General features: G+C 37.1%; 2 protein-coding genes across 2 annotated transcripts; both read right to left on the bottom strand.

Moving 5' to 3' along the window:
- Window positions 1-2,465: 2,465 nt before the first annotated feature.
- LRRC66 (leucine rich repeat containing 66) lies at window positions 2,466-10,826 on the bottom strand. The gene is made up of 4 exons (XM_019471557.1): window positions 10,331-10,826; window positions 7,678-7,847; window positions 6,788-7,118; window positions 2,466-5,350 (listed from the first exon to the last, which is right to left on the bottom strand). The coding sequence occupies exons 1-4, from the start codon at window positions 10,824-10,826 to the stop codon at window positions 2,643-2,645; spliced, it is 3,705 nt and encodes a 1,234-aa protein (XP_019327102.1). The 3' UTR covers window positions 2,466-2,642.
- Window positions 10,827-11,321: 495 nt separating this feature from the next.
- SGCB (sarcoglycan beta) lies at window positions 11,322-18,048 on the bottom strand. The gene is made up of 5 exons (XM_019471566.1): window positions 17,843-18,048; window positions 16,744-16,929; window positions 16,440-16,631; window positions 15,101-15,232; window positions 11,322-14,233 (listed from the first exon to the last, which is right to left on the bottom strand). The coding sequence occupies exons 1-5, from the start codon at window positions 18,020-18,022 to the stop codon at window positions 14,030-14,032; spliced, it is 894 nt and encodes a 297-aa protein (XP_019327111.1). The 5' UTR covers window positions 18,023-18,048; the 3' UTR covers window positions 11,322-14,029.
- Between the last annotated feature and the right edge of the window lie 603 nt (window positions 18,049-18,651).

Below are 18,651 nucleotides of genomic sequence, written 5' to 3'. Positions count from 1 at the left end.
TGATCCACGAAATTGGCTTGCTTATGTAGTTAGATTTCTTAACTTGTTAGCAGCTGGTACAGCCGAAAGGTGACAGACCTTGGAGAGGTCTGTCAACACAGTGTTTGAAGACTCATACGTACCATAAAGAGCAAGTCTGCGCTTTTTTATGTATTCCATTCTTAAAGTTGCTTTGGCCACAAGTAACTTCTGTGTATAATGAGCTTTACTGAAAGCTGGTTATAAGTGCTAAGAAAAGCGCTGGCGGTGGGGAAATACTGTTCTGTTTTCCGCTCCTAGTAGCTATGTAGCTGTTCCTACGAGGAATCACGCTCAGATTACCCAGTTCTTTACTTCCCCCCAGCCTCTAAAAACAGTTGGTTTTTTATGTCACACGCCGCTCTCTGAGAACAGCAGCCTTAAATTCAGTAGAAGCCAAGACATTACATGAGTATTGAGATTATGTGGGGATTAGGAGAGAAAATTGCAGTAGGACAGGATACAACATTTACAGACATTTATATACTCAAGGAAGGAGTTGTATTGGGAAACATACTGTATTTTAGAGTTACTGTATTTATTTTTAACATTTCTAGGAATGCTGTGATTTTTGCAGATTTCAGCGTTTTGTCATTTAGTTCTTGTCTACTCAGACTGTATGAACAATTCTGGACAGTTATATGCGTAAAACTTTTTCCTGTGTTTGAAAAACAGAAAACAAAATCAGACCCTTAAACTCATGAATAATTTGATGACAAATTATCAATTTCTTCAGAAGATGATTTCATCCTTGGTTCCTGAGCGGACTCCTACTGAAGGAATGAAGCCGGTACCTGCTCCTAAAAAAATTTCTTAGTTATCAGTTCAGATATCACTGAGTACTGGAGCAAAAAGAACAGAAATCTTCCAAGAACTAATTGGAAAGCAAGAAGATCTGTGTGAATGACAGCAGATTCATTGCCTGTAATTGAATTGCAGATGTTACTGAGTGCAGTTACTTGCAAATACTGTGGTGACCTAAATCAAATCCATGCAACACCTGACTGAAACTGCCATATAATCTATTCTGAGTTATGTTAGAGATTTTGAGAAAATCAGCCAGAAAAAAAACCCAAAACAAACCAACAGGAGATCTGAGCGTAGGTGACTTGGCTCAGTAAATATATAACTGATAATTGTGATGCTAGATGTGTAAAACAATTATTTAAAAGGAACTCAAGGCACTAAAGAAAATATTTTTCAAAAGATCAAATAATATCAGTACTGGTCTCCTTCAGTTGCTTTACTTTTTCTTTAGTTCCAAGTACATGAAGCTAACAAAAATTACTAGTTTCTGTTAGCATCTCTTTGTTTTTTCCTAGTTTTCTCTTTAAAGATGGTTTCAAAGATGTACTGTGGCATTGGACTTGCTTCTCGGCTGATGGAATTGAAATGTGTTCCTTCGGTTCAGAGTTTTTAGTGAATTAATTGTGTCTTCATAACAAAGTTTTCCCAGAGTTGCTGGCCAGCCTCCTGCATTTTCTGGGAACCTGGGCCTGTTCTCCTTTGTGATGACATTCCCCTTCAGGGACTACATCAGTGATACTGTGTATGTTAAAAGGGCCTTGGGCCATATTCAGAGAAAATTTTATCTTACATTTGTTTATCTTTTGGCTTAGAAAAAGTTACTGTATATCAAGCTGCTGATATTCTAATACAGCAGTTTTGAGCTGCTCTTGATTTGCCCCTCAGTAAAATTCTGAAGTGGGTGTAGGATCCTTTTTATAGGGAATTATAGCTTAGTAATAGTAGGTTGTCTTTTTTTAAATTACCCTGCCTATGTCACCACATCTGCAAACGACAGGTGATGTCCCAGCAGTAGCTAGATCTCTATAACTGACGTTTCTGCAAGGTTTGAATTCCATTCTGTTTCTTTGAGAAAGAAGGGTTTCATTACTCTCTGTCTTGCCAAGTTAAAAAGTAATTTTTTCAATGTAATTGAATACTGCTTGGACTTTACCTATCTTTGCAAAACTGTGGGAATTCAGACACTTAATCCATGAATTTCATTCAAAAAGCAGAAGACAGTAATATGTACTGTTTCACTGTACAGGGTGAGTCCCACAGGAAAACACAATAATAGTAATAATGTAATGATAATTTCAGTGTTACATTTATTTTAGACAAAGAGAAACAAAACAGTGCGTATCAGAGGCAATTTCTAAGGGAAACTAGTATCTTGGTACTAACAATAATGAGAAAGTAAATATATATTATTATTATAACTCAGCAAAAGCTTTATTATCAGTTATAACTACTGAGTAGCTTACTCATTTGAATATCCTAGAGTTGTTTTTCATAAAATCTATTCTTGTTTTTTTACAAGTACTCTTGTAAACAAAAGTCCATGGCTTCTGGCCTGAACTAACCTTTGGAATTACGGTGTTTTTAAATTGGATGGATCCAGGCTTTATACATCTCCTTGTTAAGTCTAGTTCTGTAACTTGGGTTTCTGAAGTTGAAGGCAGATAGATAGTTGCACTGAGGAGGGGAAAAAAACCCAAACAAAAACAACCCATGGCATTTAACAGTTACTAAAAGTTACACACTTCATTTTAAGACTCATTTTTGCACTTACTATATGACATAAACACTGTGGGAGATTAGTATTACACTTCTGTGTCTCAACTATTGAAGTTTGTTCTCCTGCTTTGCAAAACATTAGCAAATCCATCAAATGCTCTTTTCTTCTTAACAAAAAACTGGCCCTGTCCTAAATTGGTGCGACTTTTTTGACGTTTTTCACTCGAATTTTGGAGGTTGACAGCTGTTGTAGAATTGTTCTCCAGTCCTGTCAAAGTAGTGTCATCCTCCGTCTTGCTGGAATCAGTGCTTTCGGAGATTGTATTTCCTGTAGTCTTTTGTGGGAATGAACATGGACTGTACTGTGTGCTTTCGCTGGAGAAGCCTTGTGGGACTGAGAAGGAATATGCATCCTCGTCACTCTGACCCAGCTGGAAATGATTTTCTGTGTTGAAGACTGATTGTGTTTTCCCAGAAGAGTGAAGATGCAGCAAATCTGCTGTAAGATTGCAAGACTGCGTTTCTTCGGGCAGACTATGGTTGCTGGTATCCTGTGATTCTGTATATCTATCACAGTCTTTCTCATTAAAACCTCTTTGCATTTTATCTGCACAAGCCTTAGTTGTGTTCACCTGCTTCCCCTGTGGTAGCAAGTCTTCGTTCTCTGTAATAACCGTAAAATGTTTTTCAGCTGTGTGTTCAGGCAGAGATTGAAGAGATGATTTGTTGCTGGAATGCAGTAGTGATGATGTTTGAACAATTTCATTCAAACCAATATCAATGGGAGCAAAAATAAAATCGTTGTCCTCAGATGTACTCGTGTTTCTTCTTAATGTAATATCCCCTTCATGATGATTCTTTTCAAAGGAGTTCCTATCTATGTGCTCGTCTGTACTTCCCTCTGGTGCATTTTCTTCTTGTTCAGTGGGACTGAAGCTGGGGGAATGCTGTGATTCAATGGGAAACTGATACAGCTGCAATTCAGCCTCTTCAGGAGTGTTCTCTGTATCTGTGTCATACGTGAGAGAATGTTGTAATGAAAGTAACATATTACCAAAATCTGTACTTTGGTTGTGGAGAGAATCAGAAATAGAGTCTTGTACTGTTGACTCTGCATTAGTAAAATAATCAAGCGTCTCGGGAACTTCTTGACTTGAAGAACTAATTGGGTCTGAATCTGACATGTTTACATGGTCACTACACTTATCAGCGTAAGGTGATGCTGTTTCAGGCACGATGGTATCTGATCCATAATTAATAGTGGTTTCAAAATACTCATTGTTCTTGTCTTCCTTTTTCCCAATGTGCCGAAGTTCAGCAGCAATGTTTGGAGACTCTGGCAGTGTTGAGAACTTCTCAGTTCCACTGTTCGTATCGGCTTCCTCTAGTGATGACTGACAGACTGGCAGGTTGTCACTAACATCAGGTTGTTCCAGTTCAAAGTCTGCTAAAGAACTACAGTCACTCATTGTGAATGGAGTCCCTTCATCTGAAGAACTATCGCCAAATATATCTGCTGAAGCATCTTTTTCATTTGTACATTCCGTTTTATAGTCATACTCTGTAAGAGGAGAGTTTTCTATTGTTTGGCAGACACTTAAATTCTCAATATTTGTATCTCTCTTGCAGCTACTGGGTAAAATAAAATCTCCCACATCACTGGTTATATTCATGTTGCCGTTTAAACCAAGTTGTTCATCACAGCTTTGCCTTCCAGGCATAAATTTTGTAGTGCTCATGGGTTCATTGTGTGAAACGATACCTTTTCTTTCAGGAGAATCTGGTGTAGCCTTTGTGATTTCAGACTGCAGCAGACCAGAGTTGTTGCTTACCTTGCTGTTCCTAGAATCTCGTGCAACTGTAGGTGTTTGTATTGTGGAAAATGGAAAGCCAGTTTCTCCCGTGAAGGATGAATCCGAATCTGAAGAGTCAGTGTGATTTGAATAAGAGTCAGCATTCAATCTCCTGGGCATGGGAGGGAACCTTCTCTTCTCTGAGTCTTCATTATTTGCATATTTTGAATCTTTCCATAATGAAATGTTATTACTCATTAATTTTCTTGGCGTTACTTCATTGCTGTTCTTGTAATCTATCCTTACAGAAAATTGTCCGTTATCATCAACATTTATATTTTCATCATTGCTGATACTAGTTTTGATGTCTGAAAACACTGTTTTTTTCTTCACGTTGATCTCATCGTTGCTTTGTTTCTGGTACTCTTCTTCGGTATTTGGTGCATGTACACTGCTACCAATGACATTTTCATGCAAAGAAGTAGTTTCTGTAGGAAAAACGTGTGTGTTTCTTGAAGAATTCTCATCAAAAATGAACAAATTACACTGCGTATTTGTTGGTTTGCTTGCAGAGCACTCTCTGCTCAAGGTTTCATCTGAAAAAGCTTGATTAGAATAAGTATGTTCTGAACCTGAATTTTTGTTCCTGCGCATGAGTCTCCACAGGCTCACAAGGTAGGGTCTAGCAAAAGCACCCAGACAAAAAGCACAAACAAACGTAATGAACACCGAGAGGCAGACAGCCAATGCAAGGTCCTGCTCTGTTCTTCCTTGTCTAAAAACAGTGTTAGTGTCCCGGGCTTTTCTAACCAAAAATGTTGAAACCTTTTCTTTCACCTGTATATCGTAGATGAGATATTTCTCCTTTGGTGTATTAAAAATACACAGATATAACCCTTCAGCAGTTTTCTCAGCATTGTATATCACTAAATTATTCATTTTATCCAGTGTCATATGAGGAAGGCTATTATCTTCTGAAATTCTGCCTTTAGGTGTCCACCAAGAGACTCCATTACCTGAAATAAAAGAAAACACAAACTAAATCTTTCTTAAAAGTATAGGATACTTGGTTTGCAGGGTCAAGTTATTTCTATAAGAGCATACTCTGACTTATCTTTGATAATTTTAACTATTTATTATACAATCCATTTTCTTTTTATCCATCCATAGTTGTTTTACATGGTACCAAGTATCTGTTAAAGCATCCTGTATTTCCCCCCCACACGTTTAAAACACAGTACGTATAGGGTCTTAATAGCAGACTTTACAAGAAAAATGGCGTGGGTAAGGGAGGAGGTCACTGAAAATATCTTAAGTGTGTTCTGGGTCATACTAGGAACACCCGCTGAGCTCCCTTGTGGAAGATCCGTATTTATAGCCAGCCGTTCTCCAGCGTGGCCACGGCCACTGCGTGCAGCTATGGGATAAAACTTCACTAGTTAACCATCAATGTTTCAACCACTGTGATTTTCCTGTAGTTACTGCTTTGACTGCAGCAAAAAGGTTTGAAAACCAAGGATATTTGTATTTACCGAGCAATTGTTCCAAACTTTAGCTAGCGTAGGCTGTGGCTGGCTGTTGGTTTTTGGAATATGTTTCAAGGTTATATGTACACCTTTGCCTTTGGATCTGCTCGCATTCCCAGTTGAGTTTTGGTGCAATCCAGTGTGTTGATTTTAATCCCGTGATCAGAGTTTCCATGACTTTCCTTGTTAACAGACAAAGCGGGTGACATTTCTGATAGATCCTAGGTATTTTCATCTGGGGATAAAGTGTTGCAAGGGGAAAGCCTTACCACCTGAAAGTGCTATTAGTCCATTAGAGTTAAACCGTTTTGCCTTATGGCACATGACAAATACACCTTCTACTCTAAGTTTGGTCTTAGTTTTCCTTCTTTGTGGAAAGTCTGAGCTCTGTAGATTTTGTCACTTGTACTTCAAGTGCTCTGTATTAATTGTAAATGCTGAATTAGTTTCCTAAGCGAACTGTGTGCTCCAATAGCTGTACTTTTTTAGAAGAAATATAAATCCTTTCCCTTGCAAATAAACTTCCATTTCATTTTGCTGTAACTGAATACTAGAAACACTACTGTATCCTTCTCAGTTTTCTACATGCCCCAGAAGTGCCACCCCGCTATTTGGTCCTTCATTTGCTTTCCAAAAGTAACTGTTAAATTTGCAACGTACTACTTATTGAAATTTATTTGTGTGTAATTTGGCATCACCTACTAGTTTAATGTAAGGAAGGAGATGAAGACTTTTTTTGGGAAACATGACTTTCAAGTATTCTAACCAGTGCACTACTTCCTAATGAAATAATTTGCATGTTAAATTGTTGTTCAGTTATTTTTAAACAGTATCTTTAGAAATCCACTTTTTAAACCAGATTTCTTTGATCATTCTGCACGTGTTTGGGTTTTAGCAGCGTATCGATAGAGTCCCTGTTTTACATACCCCTTGTGTTGTCCAGGTCACAGTTTAGCACCGATGTCTTCCCTGTTGGGATTACAGCCCTCTTGAGCAAAACACTGTCGCTGCAGTTTAAATGGAAACTTGAAAGATACAGCAGAGGTTTCTGTGAGTCGCTGGCAGATTTATTGTATGAAATACTCCATTTTTTCCTTGTGGAGTCAAAAAGAAAATGAAATAAATGTTTGAAAGCATTTAGTCTGCAGTTAAATATCCAGGCGTTATTTGACAAACCCACTTCAAGTTGAAAGAAGTTCAAACTCATTAATATCTGTGGTAAAGGGGTTGTCAGAGCATTTTGACGGAGATCCACGACCTATTTGGAAAGAATTCAGAATTAATTTGGTAAGCCTTACAATGGAATCCTAATTGCAATATCAACAATAAATTTATTTTAGTATCCAAGCACTTTTGCAGTTACGGGAACAATATATCTGGTTAGGTTTTCAAGAATATTGTTCTAAGCTTTTTAATTTAAATGAAAAGTTTGAAGTGTGGTATATTTAGAATTCTCCCGTTGTAGACTACCTCTGTGTGAATGGGAAGCCGCAGGGCTCCCGCCATGGAAGGGACGGGGGTAGAAAAGGATGTATGTGTGTTTAAGGCAGTTATGGGCTGGTTTGTGGCATAGATAAATGGTGAATTTACAGTTATATTTTGTATATTTACAAGTGTGTGTGTTTTCCTATATATGAAAAGCAAGTATATGTATTATATAAAAATAATGATTATTTTCACCATTTGCTTTATATTTTATAATTGTATACTAATATAATAATCAAAGACCGATATAATTATGCTGAATAGTTTATAATTAATATCTTTAATGGTGATTAACACAAAACATTGAAACAGTTGTAATATTGCTTTACAACCTGTAATTTGTTGAGATCCCTGAAGGCGTCTGGATGAATTTTAGTTATCTTGTTGTTTTGCAAGTCGATGTCCTTCAGCTGTGAACAGTTTTGAAAATCATTCAGATCAATCTGTCGTATGCCATTGGATGACAAATGGACAGTTTGTAAAGATTGCAGCAGGCCTAGTCCTAGGAAGAACAAAACTATTTTACATTTCATGTTCTTGTTTTCCCAATTGCGTCAAGTGGCTTTTTAAAATTCTTTGCAACAAAATTCCTTCCGTTCCTGTCTATTGCAACGAGTGGCTGCAGGCTTTGAGTTATTATGCCTTTCCTGTTCAGTGGTTGTCCCATTCTAAAAGTTGTGTAGCATCAACAGCAGGCACGTTAATACATTCATAATCAATGCATGTTTTAAAAATCCACATCTCCATAAAAGCGGTAACGTTCCCTTGTGCTATCAATCAAAATTATTCTGACTGTGATCTCTCTTCTTTGAGCATGCTTCTCTGGAGAACTGGAGGTAGGAAAGGAGGAGTGTGAAAGGGTGGAATATACTCAGTTTATAAAATCCAAATATGTTAATTGTAAATGAAAGATGAAGATGCAAAAGGTGATACAGTATCTCCTATTCATTGCCATCTGCAAGTTCACGGGAGTTTTTCATATGTGGAATCACTTGAACCGTATTCACAGGATGTAAACCTGACTGAAAACAAAAGCGTTGTTGCTTATGCCTGTCTGCCTGTGAATTATCAAGCACGACAGTACATTCTTCAGCATATCCTAGTTACGACAGCATCTGTTTTGCATAAGTGGCCCTTTTGAATGCTGGAGATGCCTCATTTTTCTTAGGTGCTGTGCAGGCAGCCCCCAAAGCTCCAGCGGGCAAGTTCCAGTGGGAAGGCAGGCACTTGAACACTCGGCTTCACCACAGTTTGTAACACCCGAATGTCACTCTAAGTGATTTTTGCTCATACAGCAATCTTGAGAAGCTACTGGTTCTCCTTAAAAATTTTGCCCTTGGTGTCATCTGGTCTGGAAATCTCTTATTCCGGTTGGCTGTTCTGTTTGCCGGGCAATTGATCTTTGGGTTTATTGTGAAAAGCAGAGGGAATGATTCATTCCTGCTGTAAAACTAGAGGTAGCTGATAGGAAAGGCATTCAGAAGTTCTGGCAGTTCATCAACTCTTCCTTGCCACCTGCACGAAGAATTGTAGTTTGGATGCTTCCCTGAAGCTAAATTTGTGCCAAAAATACACACTGGTGCGGCAATAGTGGGCAGCAGCTGACACCTGGGGTGGCGGTTGTGAGCAGGGTTTCTCTGTGGCCAAACCCCTCTGCTTTAGAACTTAAGTTTGTGTTTTCTTACCAGAGCTTAAAAACTAGAATGTTATGGAAGTATTTTGGAGGAGGAAAATAAAAGTTCTGAACATGTATTTAAATGAATATGGGATTTAAGTATAACTTGAAGTATGGTGGTACGATGCGTAGCAATTTGACTTTTAACATCTAAGAATTGAGTCTCTTATAGAAAAGGGTTGATCTGTCTGACCCACTGAGGCATCCTATAATGTGTAGTTATATTTATCTATCAAAACAAATCAAATCTGCATCAATGTATTTATAAAGTAAGCTTTTCTATACTGTCTATATGGGAACCTTACAGATTCTACAAAATAAGTGAAACGGTTTCCTGCATGCCAGAGAATTATTCAGTATCAAAAAAGGAGAAAAATAGAACTTCGAGGACCCTGTGTAGGTGCAAAATTTTACTCCCTTTGTCTGACTTCGTGAGGTAGGTGGGTTTTTCGTTTGGGCCCCCCAGTATTTTCAAAATCTAGAGCTAATGAATCTGATGATGTTATCAGAGATCAATTAAATTCAGCAAACAATATATAGGATAGTGTTGCTCGTCCTGCAGCTTCTGCTTCGTTTAAACACTGTTTGGACAATGTGAACCATCCGTTTATGAGGACAGAGGCCGTCATAAAGGCTACGATGCCTAGCGTAGTTCAGCGACTAGCAAACACTTCCTAAAAGTCTATCGAAACCTTACAGCCCTCTCTTGTTACTAGAAGGTGTCACTTTGCTTGGGTGCCACATTGCATAGAGCAACATTGTTTTGACTGAACCAAATATATTTTCCTGTCTTCGTGAAATACTGAAATTGGAGCGAGGTTTATTTAAAAGACTATTTACTTTCTTCTGAATAGTATGAAATTCATTATCCGTAATTTTCTTGATGTTAAGGTTCTTGACTGGGTTGTGGAGACTGGTGTTTTTCCAAAGATCCTTACCTCCCTTTCTATACAAGAAGGAAGAATACTGCTTGGGCTCTCAGAGGATAAATTTGATTGTATCTGACCGACATTAAGGCATTATGATTGCAAAGACTGTATAAAAAACCCAACCTAATCCAGAGGATAAATTTGATTGTATCTGACCGACATTAAGGCATTATGATTGCAAAGACTGTATAAAAAACCCCAACCTAATCCAAAACAACCCATTTGCTTCAGTCTCTGTATTTGCACGCAGGTGGAACTTTCCCTCACCTTAAGTATAACTAAATGAGATCGTCGCATTCTGAATTCAGCAAGATGTACCGAATCCTATCCAAACCAACTCACCCCTTGGGAGTGAGGTCCTTAAAGATTTTGAGAGCTTACCTCTTGGAACTGTATTAAGATTATTTCTTTCAACTGACAATACTTTCAACGCAGGCAGGAGATGACAGCCTTTTCCATACTTTTTAGACCCAAGTGCAGGCGTAGGTATGTCCAGTGTGAGGGTGTGGATGGCATTACCATCGAGGTTTAGAGTTTCTAAAAGGGGTAAATTTCTAAAAGTAGTTAAGGAGAGTTCAGAAATCAGGTTGTTACTGAGATTCAGGTGGTTTAGCATCCATTCTTCACTTCTTCCATCAGTGCACAGAAAAGTTTTAATGTTATTGTAACTAAAATCAGCCGTTATTGCTGTTTGTGATATATCTTCTGGAATAGCAGATATTCCGGTAAAAGAACAATTCAGTAAGAACTCCCCATCCCACCGGCAGTCTGAATGGTGATGTGTATCCAGAAGAATCCGCTGTGACTCGGTTCCCACTGATCCGGGAAGATTAAAGTAAAGGACCACAGCTATGACACTCAAGTGAAGATTATCCATAGTATCTATATGTAAAATGTAAAATTATGGTAAGTTCAGCATAACAAGAGTTAAATAGAAAGTGGAAATACTTTGACATTAGAAAAATCAACACTAAACAAATACCCAAAGCATTACCAACATTCTGCCTTAAACATTCAGTTTTGGAGTCTTAGGTATTTTTCAAAAAGAACATTCATAAACTGGTAACCTTCCCCCTCCTGCCACCTCTCCCAGAAAACAATCCGAACCTTTTCTTTCTTTTCCAGCCCTTCAGTCGAGAAACACAGCTTCTCAGGAACTTGTGAACTAACAACAGTGGAGACTTTTGAACTCTACTTCAGGTATCATACGCAATTACCACTGAGCAAAGTCCACCTGATACAATCAGTGACGAGTACATGTGGAATGATTTTCATACTTACAGTTAATAAAATACTAGTTTCCCTGTCAGTAACACGACAATGTATTTTTTAATGAAAAAAAATTATTCTTACAAATAACACTTCTGAACCACAGCTGCATCTTAGAATTTATTGTTTCATTTCAAAACAAAGATTAGAAATTCAATTGTCTTTCACCTATTAAAACAACCACCACCTTTACAAATGCTGAGAACTCTTCACATGTAAGTTGTTTCAGCGTACCCAGTACGGTGTTTTACACAGAGGCTTGTAGAACGTACTTTAAACGCACAGAATCTTAAGTACATCTGTGAGATTGAAATAAATAATGTGCCACACGATGTTTTAAATAGGTATAGAAAAACGTACCTTAGGCAGTTAGAAGATAAACAACAAATAAATGCGCAACACAAGACGTGTGGCGCCAGCATTTCTCAAACTGTGTAGTGAAGGCAACAAAATACATTAACAATACATAAATAGCGGCTAACAAATTGGTAATTTATTTCATTTGGTATTTGTATGATCGGTTTTGCTACGTTTTGACAAAAAATCCACACTTCAAAACAAATTATCCAGACCATGATTTAAGAGTACCTTTGTGACAAATCTTTCAGCTATGTTGCGTACAGTATTTTAAAAAGAACTCTTGGTAATTACAAGAATCCAATACTAGCATATAGGCATGTCAGTATTAACGAAAGAAGAGCTTTAATATGCTCTTCGTGTGTAATCTACTTGACCGAGGCAGTATCTGCCATTTTCAAGATCTATTTCAGCTTTGAGGATACTGCTGCTTATATTTGTGTGTGTGTGTGTGTGTGTATTTTTATATATAAAAATAAAACGACAAACTTCCATTAGCATGAGAGTGAAAATTCTAAAAATGTTAATTTCCTCCTCCTAACTGTAACAGATACTAATTGAGGCACTACGTAGCAGCAAAGATGTGTGCAAGTTTTCAGCAGAACCTGTGTTGAAGTGGTTAATAAATATTAACTCTAGTAAAATTATGAAGTTCATGAAGGCAGTATGCAAAATGTTAGTACTTTCCCGTAATCTTTAAAGTGAGCAATTCAATGGCTTTTGCTACATTTTATTCTGCTTATTCTGTTTTTTCTTAGAACAGCTTCACTGCTGTCCACCCCCCAAAACCCCCAACAACTACTGAGCATCAAAATTTGGCTTTACCTTTGAGCAATGAGAGAAATGTGACCCCTCTGACCTCCCGTGTGGCATAATGCCTGACCTAAGGATCCCCCTCTAGAAATCACTTCCACCCATACACACCCTGCATGAGAACTTACTGACTTCTAGTAAATACAGGATTTGGGACCTTAGATAAGAAGTTCTTGTTGCAGCAGGAGCTGATTTGCATTTTGTGGAATTCCATGTACTTTTGAGAGCTATAAACCAAGGGTAGATAGTGTATTCTCCCATAACGAATGACCAGTTCTGAAGTTAATGTGTAACATTTGTACAACTTTTAGGAAGAGAAGTGTGTGCTTATCTAGAAAAACTTGTCAAAAAGCTACTTGCAAAGTCACCTTTGTGGCCTCCATGATTAAGGTTACTTGATGCTACTGCAAAACAAAACTATTTTAAACTGAAGAAATACATGGGTTGGGGAAAGGAGGAATCTTAGAATGAGCTGGTCTATTTTTAGTACAGAACACCTTACCTCTGCAAAAGCAGTTACAAGGCTGTAATAGTTTCTGTAAGGCCCCAGTTCACCACAGAGACAGTTTCACTGTTGGCAAATTCAGATACACATGTATTTACTCTGCTGTCATAGGATCCAATACCATCACAGTTAGAATTATAGACCTGCAGTTTAACTTCAGAATTTAATTCTGAGGTTCTCAGTAATGCAGCAGTACTGACATTTATGGGGAAAAAGAGATCTGATCTCAGACTCTGCTGCAACAGTCACGCTTTAGATTATTACCTGTTGAATAACGGATTCATACACTGTTCACATTAAAGCACCCAGGAAAACACTTTTTTTGGGTAGTGAGCAAGTTATAAGTACATCTTTAAAAATGTACTTCTAATATAAACACGTTTTATAAATACTTCACATAAATTAAGCAACTGTAGAATGCCTAAACTGCACAGACAGAATGGGAGCTCAAGCAACACTTCAATAATCGCAAGACTATTTCAAAATTGAAGTTACATTTCCACACTCGGTATTACTTTGCAAATATTATTTATGCTAGCATAATTTTTTTTTAACTACATAATAATACATGGCAGAAATAACGCAGTATTTTAAAGTGAATCTGCCATTACCCCTCTCTTAGTACACATATGGTAAACCACATAATTTTTGGGGAAATCATTACATCAACCTTTGGCAAGAAATGAAGAGAAGACAAAAATCCGCTACTTCAGCCATCCTAGGCAAATCCACTTCCAACAACAAATGGACATTCCTGTTGAAGTACTTCAGATCGCAGTTGTGTTCTCAGCAGCCCTCAAGGTCTTGGGATGTAGGACAAAAACCTCCTCTAAAGGCAACTGAAGGCAGTCGAGATTGTTGCTAAGATCACGTTCTTTAAATATATTCTACTGATCCCAATTCAGGAAGGTACTTCAGTATGCATGTAGACTGAAAGCTTACTAAATCAGTGCCACTATTACGGCTAACAAGATGATGACATAATACTGCTGAACGTAACAGCCTTTGCTTAAAAATATTATGTAATAAATGTTAGTATAAACTGCTGTAAAAACAGAAATCCTTGAAGGCATGCAATTACTTCGTACAAATATATGTAAACACAAAGGAGAACTCTCCTGGTAGTGGTTTGTGTTTTAGTGCGTGGCTCCGCACGGATTGACAGAAGTCTGACAACCCATGTTGTAACCTGTCACCTGAACCTTGAACAGTGTCCCATCCGCACACATACAGAGCTTGAAACGCAGCCAGTTGCCGTTATTAAACTGCTCCCCGTAAGAAGAACTTGGCAGTCGCGATGGGCTGACCATCACAGTTCCGTTCAGGATAATGCTGTTTTCCTATTAAGAGGGAGAAAAAAAGAGTACAACTTCTGATTTAAACAAGGCAGGTTGTTGTTGAAAAAGACAAACTGGTTTAATGAATAAATGACATCTTTAGGATGGCTGTAGAAATCAACAGAATAAAAAAAGTACATATGACAAGGCTTCATTTTTTAATTAAGTCTGTGAATAATGCCCATGAATTTCTCAATTATAGTCAGCAACGTACTTTGCTATTCCAGTGATAGATCGATATTGAGAGAGACAGCAGTAGTGTGGCTTTTCACTTTACAGACATATTAGCAAATGCAGTAAATCTAAAAACATGGACGTGAAATGGGAATCAGTGTTTGAATTCATACATGAAATTCATTCACACATGAAATAAAAGTGCACGTCTGTCTATTTTTTATCCTCCTTTAACCTCTTCCATCATTCCATATGCCCTGCAATCTTAACAATCTCCAAAACTCTTAAATGAATGCTGGCGAGGCTTACTGCGGCAGCACAGAAGGTAGTGCTCCTAACCGTATCCTCTGCTCCTCTGTCAAAGGTTGCTGACCCCAGTAAAGCCTCCAGAAGAGAAGATGAATTCCCTTTGGTATTCGTTTCAGTGCAGAGGCCAATAGCTTAGCTTTAATTGCATCGTGGGTTTTTAGCATCTTAACAGTAGTAAATCATTGTTACCTGAAAACTCCTGAACCACTAATTAACAACAAAGTAATAAACCACCTTTTAAAATCCTACTAAATACGCTGACTGCAACTAAACTTTTATGCATGACTACTTTATATAAAATTTGAAACCATATAAAGCTACATCAGTTTACTATCAGCCTGAACTTGAAAGTAAGCTGTTCAAAAAATGCTGATTTGAAATACTTACTGCTTTAAGTTCCATGTTACCCCCCATTCGAAACTCAATGGTCTTGCCTGTGATGAAAACACCTTCATTTCCACGGACAATAGCACGGCCATCGACCTTTATGTTGAGATCACTGGTCGCATTGCTGGTAATCTAAGAACATAAACAAAAAAAGTGTATTACAGATCAATGAAAATGTGTCACTTGGGTTTGTCTGAGTAACTTTAATTACCTTAAAAATATTGCTACACAATTTAATAAAAAACTTCAATGTACTTTTTGCCCTTCTGCCATTATGCCTATGAAGCTTCTGCCCGTTTGTTATTGTCCACATTCACATTTAAAAACAAGGATTACTTAATTCTGGAAGGTATGTAAAATATTTTATTTTTGCAATAAAAATAACAATTTGTATGACAATTTTATGGGATACAGAGTTAACACTCGTAGCAAATACAGGCTTCCTGTTGGGACTGATTATGTAAACTTACTCCTCTGTTTTCATTTAATCTGTTCCTTCTATGTATTTATAGGCTTGGGTTTTTTTTTCTAGAACATACTATTTAATTGTTAGCCTTGCAGAGGAAACCCAAAGAAGAGCAAACTAAATTCTCTTCATCCTTAACAGGATTACTCAATGCTTCCTAAGGCACACTCAACCCTCTATAAAACCACTGATACTACTCTACTGATGTTACACAAAAGAACTATGCACTTACTCTATCTGTAAAGCCTTTATTATGAGTGATGATATGCAAGAAAGAAATTTTAGTCTGACATTAAGATCAACATTTTAAATGTACACACACTGACATTTAGGTTTTTTAGTTTCCTGATAAATACAGCATATTTAATGTACAAACCAAACTAAGAACTTGTTTAACCTAGAAGCCATGAACTGACACAACTCCTATAATGCTGTGATTGTTCTCTACACTTTTACTCAGACTGCTGAAATTCTGGTTGTATTAACATTTATCTCCAACAGAAGGAAAATGATACATGGAGATCTGCTAATTATTTTTGTAAGATCTTACTAGGAACAGAGAAGCTTTTCATAGAAATTTTATTTCTGAAACAGTTATCCAGGCACAAATGGATAAATGCTTAATAAAAAGACACACAGGCCTAGTTGGCATGGTATTCCCAATGTTACACTCATTTAATGATGTCAGTTTTCATTTCTGTTCTAATTTTTAGGGTGATTTACGTTTTCAGAGCTGCATTTTTAGCTACATTTAGTCAAATTTCTAAATATGCTTGAAAGATCGGATTAGTAAACTTTTTTCCTTATTCTACAACTAAGGCAATTCTGTAATGAGCATCTACAAAAAGTAAGTGGTATTTAAAAGAGACATACCCTCTCTGTAGAGGCCTTTTGTACATTCAAGATTTTAACTCCGTTTGGCAGATGAAACTCATGAGTTTCATAGTCTGTGCTGAACAGGGTATTTTGTGTCCGTGGGTCAACAAATTCCATGCCAATATCGCTGGTAATAGAAGTTTTGTCTTTTTCCACACTAAGCTTGGTTGTTCCTTGCTGAAATACAATCTTCAGGAACAAAGTCATGAAGTTAATGATGTTTCAAATATAATGTTTATTAATAATGTGAGTGTAATTCCATAGTGTTGCTCACAGACTTTCAATTCATGATATAACTTACAGGTTGATTATTTCCAGTGATCACCAAATCTTCATTACGTCTGCCTCCTACAGTGCTTTTATATAATGGATGTATAACACCCATGTCAGAAACTTGCTTAAACCGCAACAAGCCACTCTCGTGGAACTCCATGCTATCACAACCATTGGGACCGATTCGAATCACTGCCCAGATAACTAGTGTAATCTGAAAGAGAAATGCACATTTTCAAAGATTACTTTGATCATTTGGATCTTCCCACAACAAGCATTGTATTAACTAGATGTTTTATTTGAAATAATTATTAATGCTAGTGTTTAAGTGAGTTTTAGGTGTGAATTTACTTTAATCTGTTCAATTCCTACTGGAAACATCAGAACACATTTAATTATGAAAAGCATTTTACATGATTTTTAGACTCATCTGAAATGGTAACTAAAATAATTTGTATATATATAAAATATATATATATTTGAAATTAAATCATGTCCATAATTAAATCTTTTTCCTGTTTAAGGGTAACCATGGTATCATTAGCTAAACAGATTTCCTGAACAAAGTAGCTCAGCTCAGGATATACTTACCCTTGAACTACAAGAAAGCACCTTCACAGATGGATGTCCAATTATGAAAAATAATTCATTACTTCTCATTGATCAAGCAATAAAAAGGTGGTAATTACAACCACGAAGGTTTAAAGTGCAGTGGCCGATTAATTCTGAATGCTCACGTGCAGCTCTGTTATTATATGTAAAATATTCCTGGCTTAACAGTTTATCCTGAATGCATTTGTACTGCACTAATAACACTTTGCACATTTGCTGTTGCTGAGTTTTGGGAATGGAGAGACACTTTCAAGGTTCCTAATTCTGTGCTGCATAAACGGTAGGTTCCTTGCTGGGACCATATAACTGAAATAATCATGACTGAACTTATAAGATTCTTCCACCTAATCTTGCTCAGACTACGAAAGAACAAAAAAGAAAGGAGAAAAATGAGAAATCTCCTTCAGTACATTTTAAGTTCTTCTCAGCCATACTGGAGTAAGTTTTATTTCTCTAATAAACCGTCAAAAAGAAATACGTCCTAATGTTGCTTACAGCCGAAGTATTATACTCACAATCAGATTGATGACAGCCAAAATAAAAAGAAGAACAATCACACAAATGGCCAAGTTGCCTTTCCTGCCACGTAACCCTGTCTTATGGAGACGGTCTTCATCAATTGGAATGTATCCTGCTTTAAAGTTACTGTTGTGCTCCTTATTAACGTTCCTGCGTTCCACAGCCTTCTCTCGCATAGACTTCTTCACCGGGCCGTTAGAACTTTGCTATAATACAAAGCATGGATTAGCTGTTATAAGGCATGTAAATTCACCAAAATGACACACATATATGTATGCAAAAAATTAAAATTTGAATTGACTAGTGGAATATACTAGATACTATGTTCAGTATTATATTTCAGTCTGCCACTCTGTACTTAGAATACGCATTTAGAACCACTGCAATCTCTGCTAACGCAATGACTAAAATTAAAATCCAGATATTTTCAGACAATATATGTTTTTATATCTCATTTTTATCATGGCAGACAGGAATTATTAATGACGTTGCAGTAAAAAAAAACAGCTGTAAAGAACTTCATCAAGTTTTTACCTCTTGGGGACAATACAGGACATAATCTTGCAGGTCATTTACCAATACACAGGATTTTAGTTCCCTCCATGCTAACGCTGGATAGACTCTCAATAAGTCTATCCAAAAGGCGTGTAGTGGATATAGTTTTTAAGTTAGTTTGATAGCACAGGGTTTGCATTCAACTTCTATTGCTTGCATGCAGCATTAAGAACAATACTGTAAGGCTTCAAAGCTGGCACGGGGAACTTGGCTAGCCTAGCTTTAATTTAATCCTTTGAAGTTACCAGAT

Source organism: Aptenodytes forsteri, unplaced genomic scaffold (genome assembly GCF_000699145.1).
Source record: "Aptenodytes forsteri isolate BGI_AS27 unplaced genomic scaffold, ASM69914v1 Scaffold65, whole genome shotgun sequence".
In the NCBI taxonomy this organism is placed as follows: domain Eukaryota; kingdom Metazoa; phylum Chordata; class Aves; order Sphenisciformes; family Spheniscidae; genus Aptenodytes; species Aptenodytes forsteri.
The sequence above is the reverse complement of the archived record's forward strand: the minus strand, read 5'-3'. Positions and strand labels throughout refer to the sequence as shown.

Bases quoted from the DNA above. Each gene is read 5' to 3' on its own strand.
- LRRC66 (XM_019471557.1), bottom strand. From the start codon at position 10,826: ATGGATAATCTTCACTTGAGTGTCATAGCTGTGGTCCTTTACTTTAAT. The intron at 7,119-7,677 runs GTTGTAAAGCAA...CTTTCCAAATAG, and splicing joins GGGATCTCAACAAATTACAG to GTCGTGGATCTCCGTCAAAA. The intron at 5,351-6,787 runs GTATGTAAAACA...CTTTTATTTCAG, and splicing joins TGACCTGGACAACACAAGGG to GTAATGGAGTCTCTTGGTGG.
- SGCB (XM_019471566.1), bottom strand. From the start codon at position 18,022: ATGCGAGAGAAGGCTGTGGAACGCAGGAACGTTAATAAGGAGCACAAC. The intron at 16,632-16,743 runs GTAAGTTATATC...TTGTTCCTGAAG, and splicing joins TCACTGGAAATAATCAACCT to ATTGTATTTCAGCAAGGAAC. The intron at 15,233-16,439 runs GTATGTCTCTTT...TTATGTTCTTAG, and splicing joins AAAAGGCCTCTACAGAGAGG to ATTACCAGCAATGCGACCAG.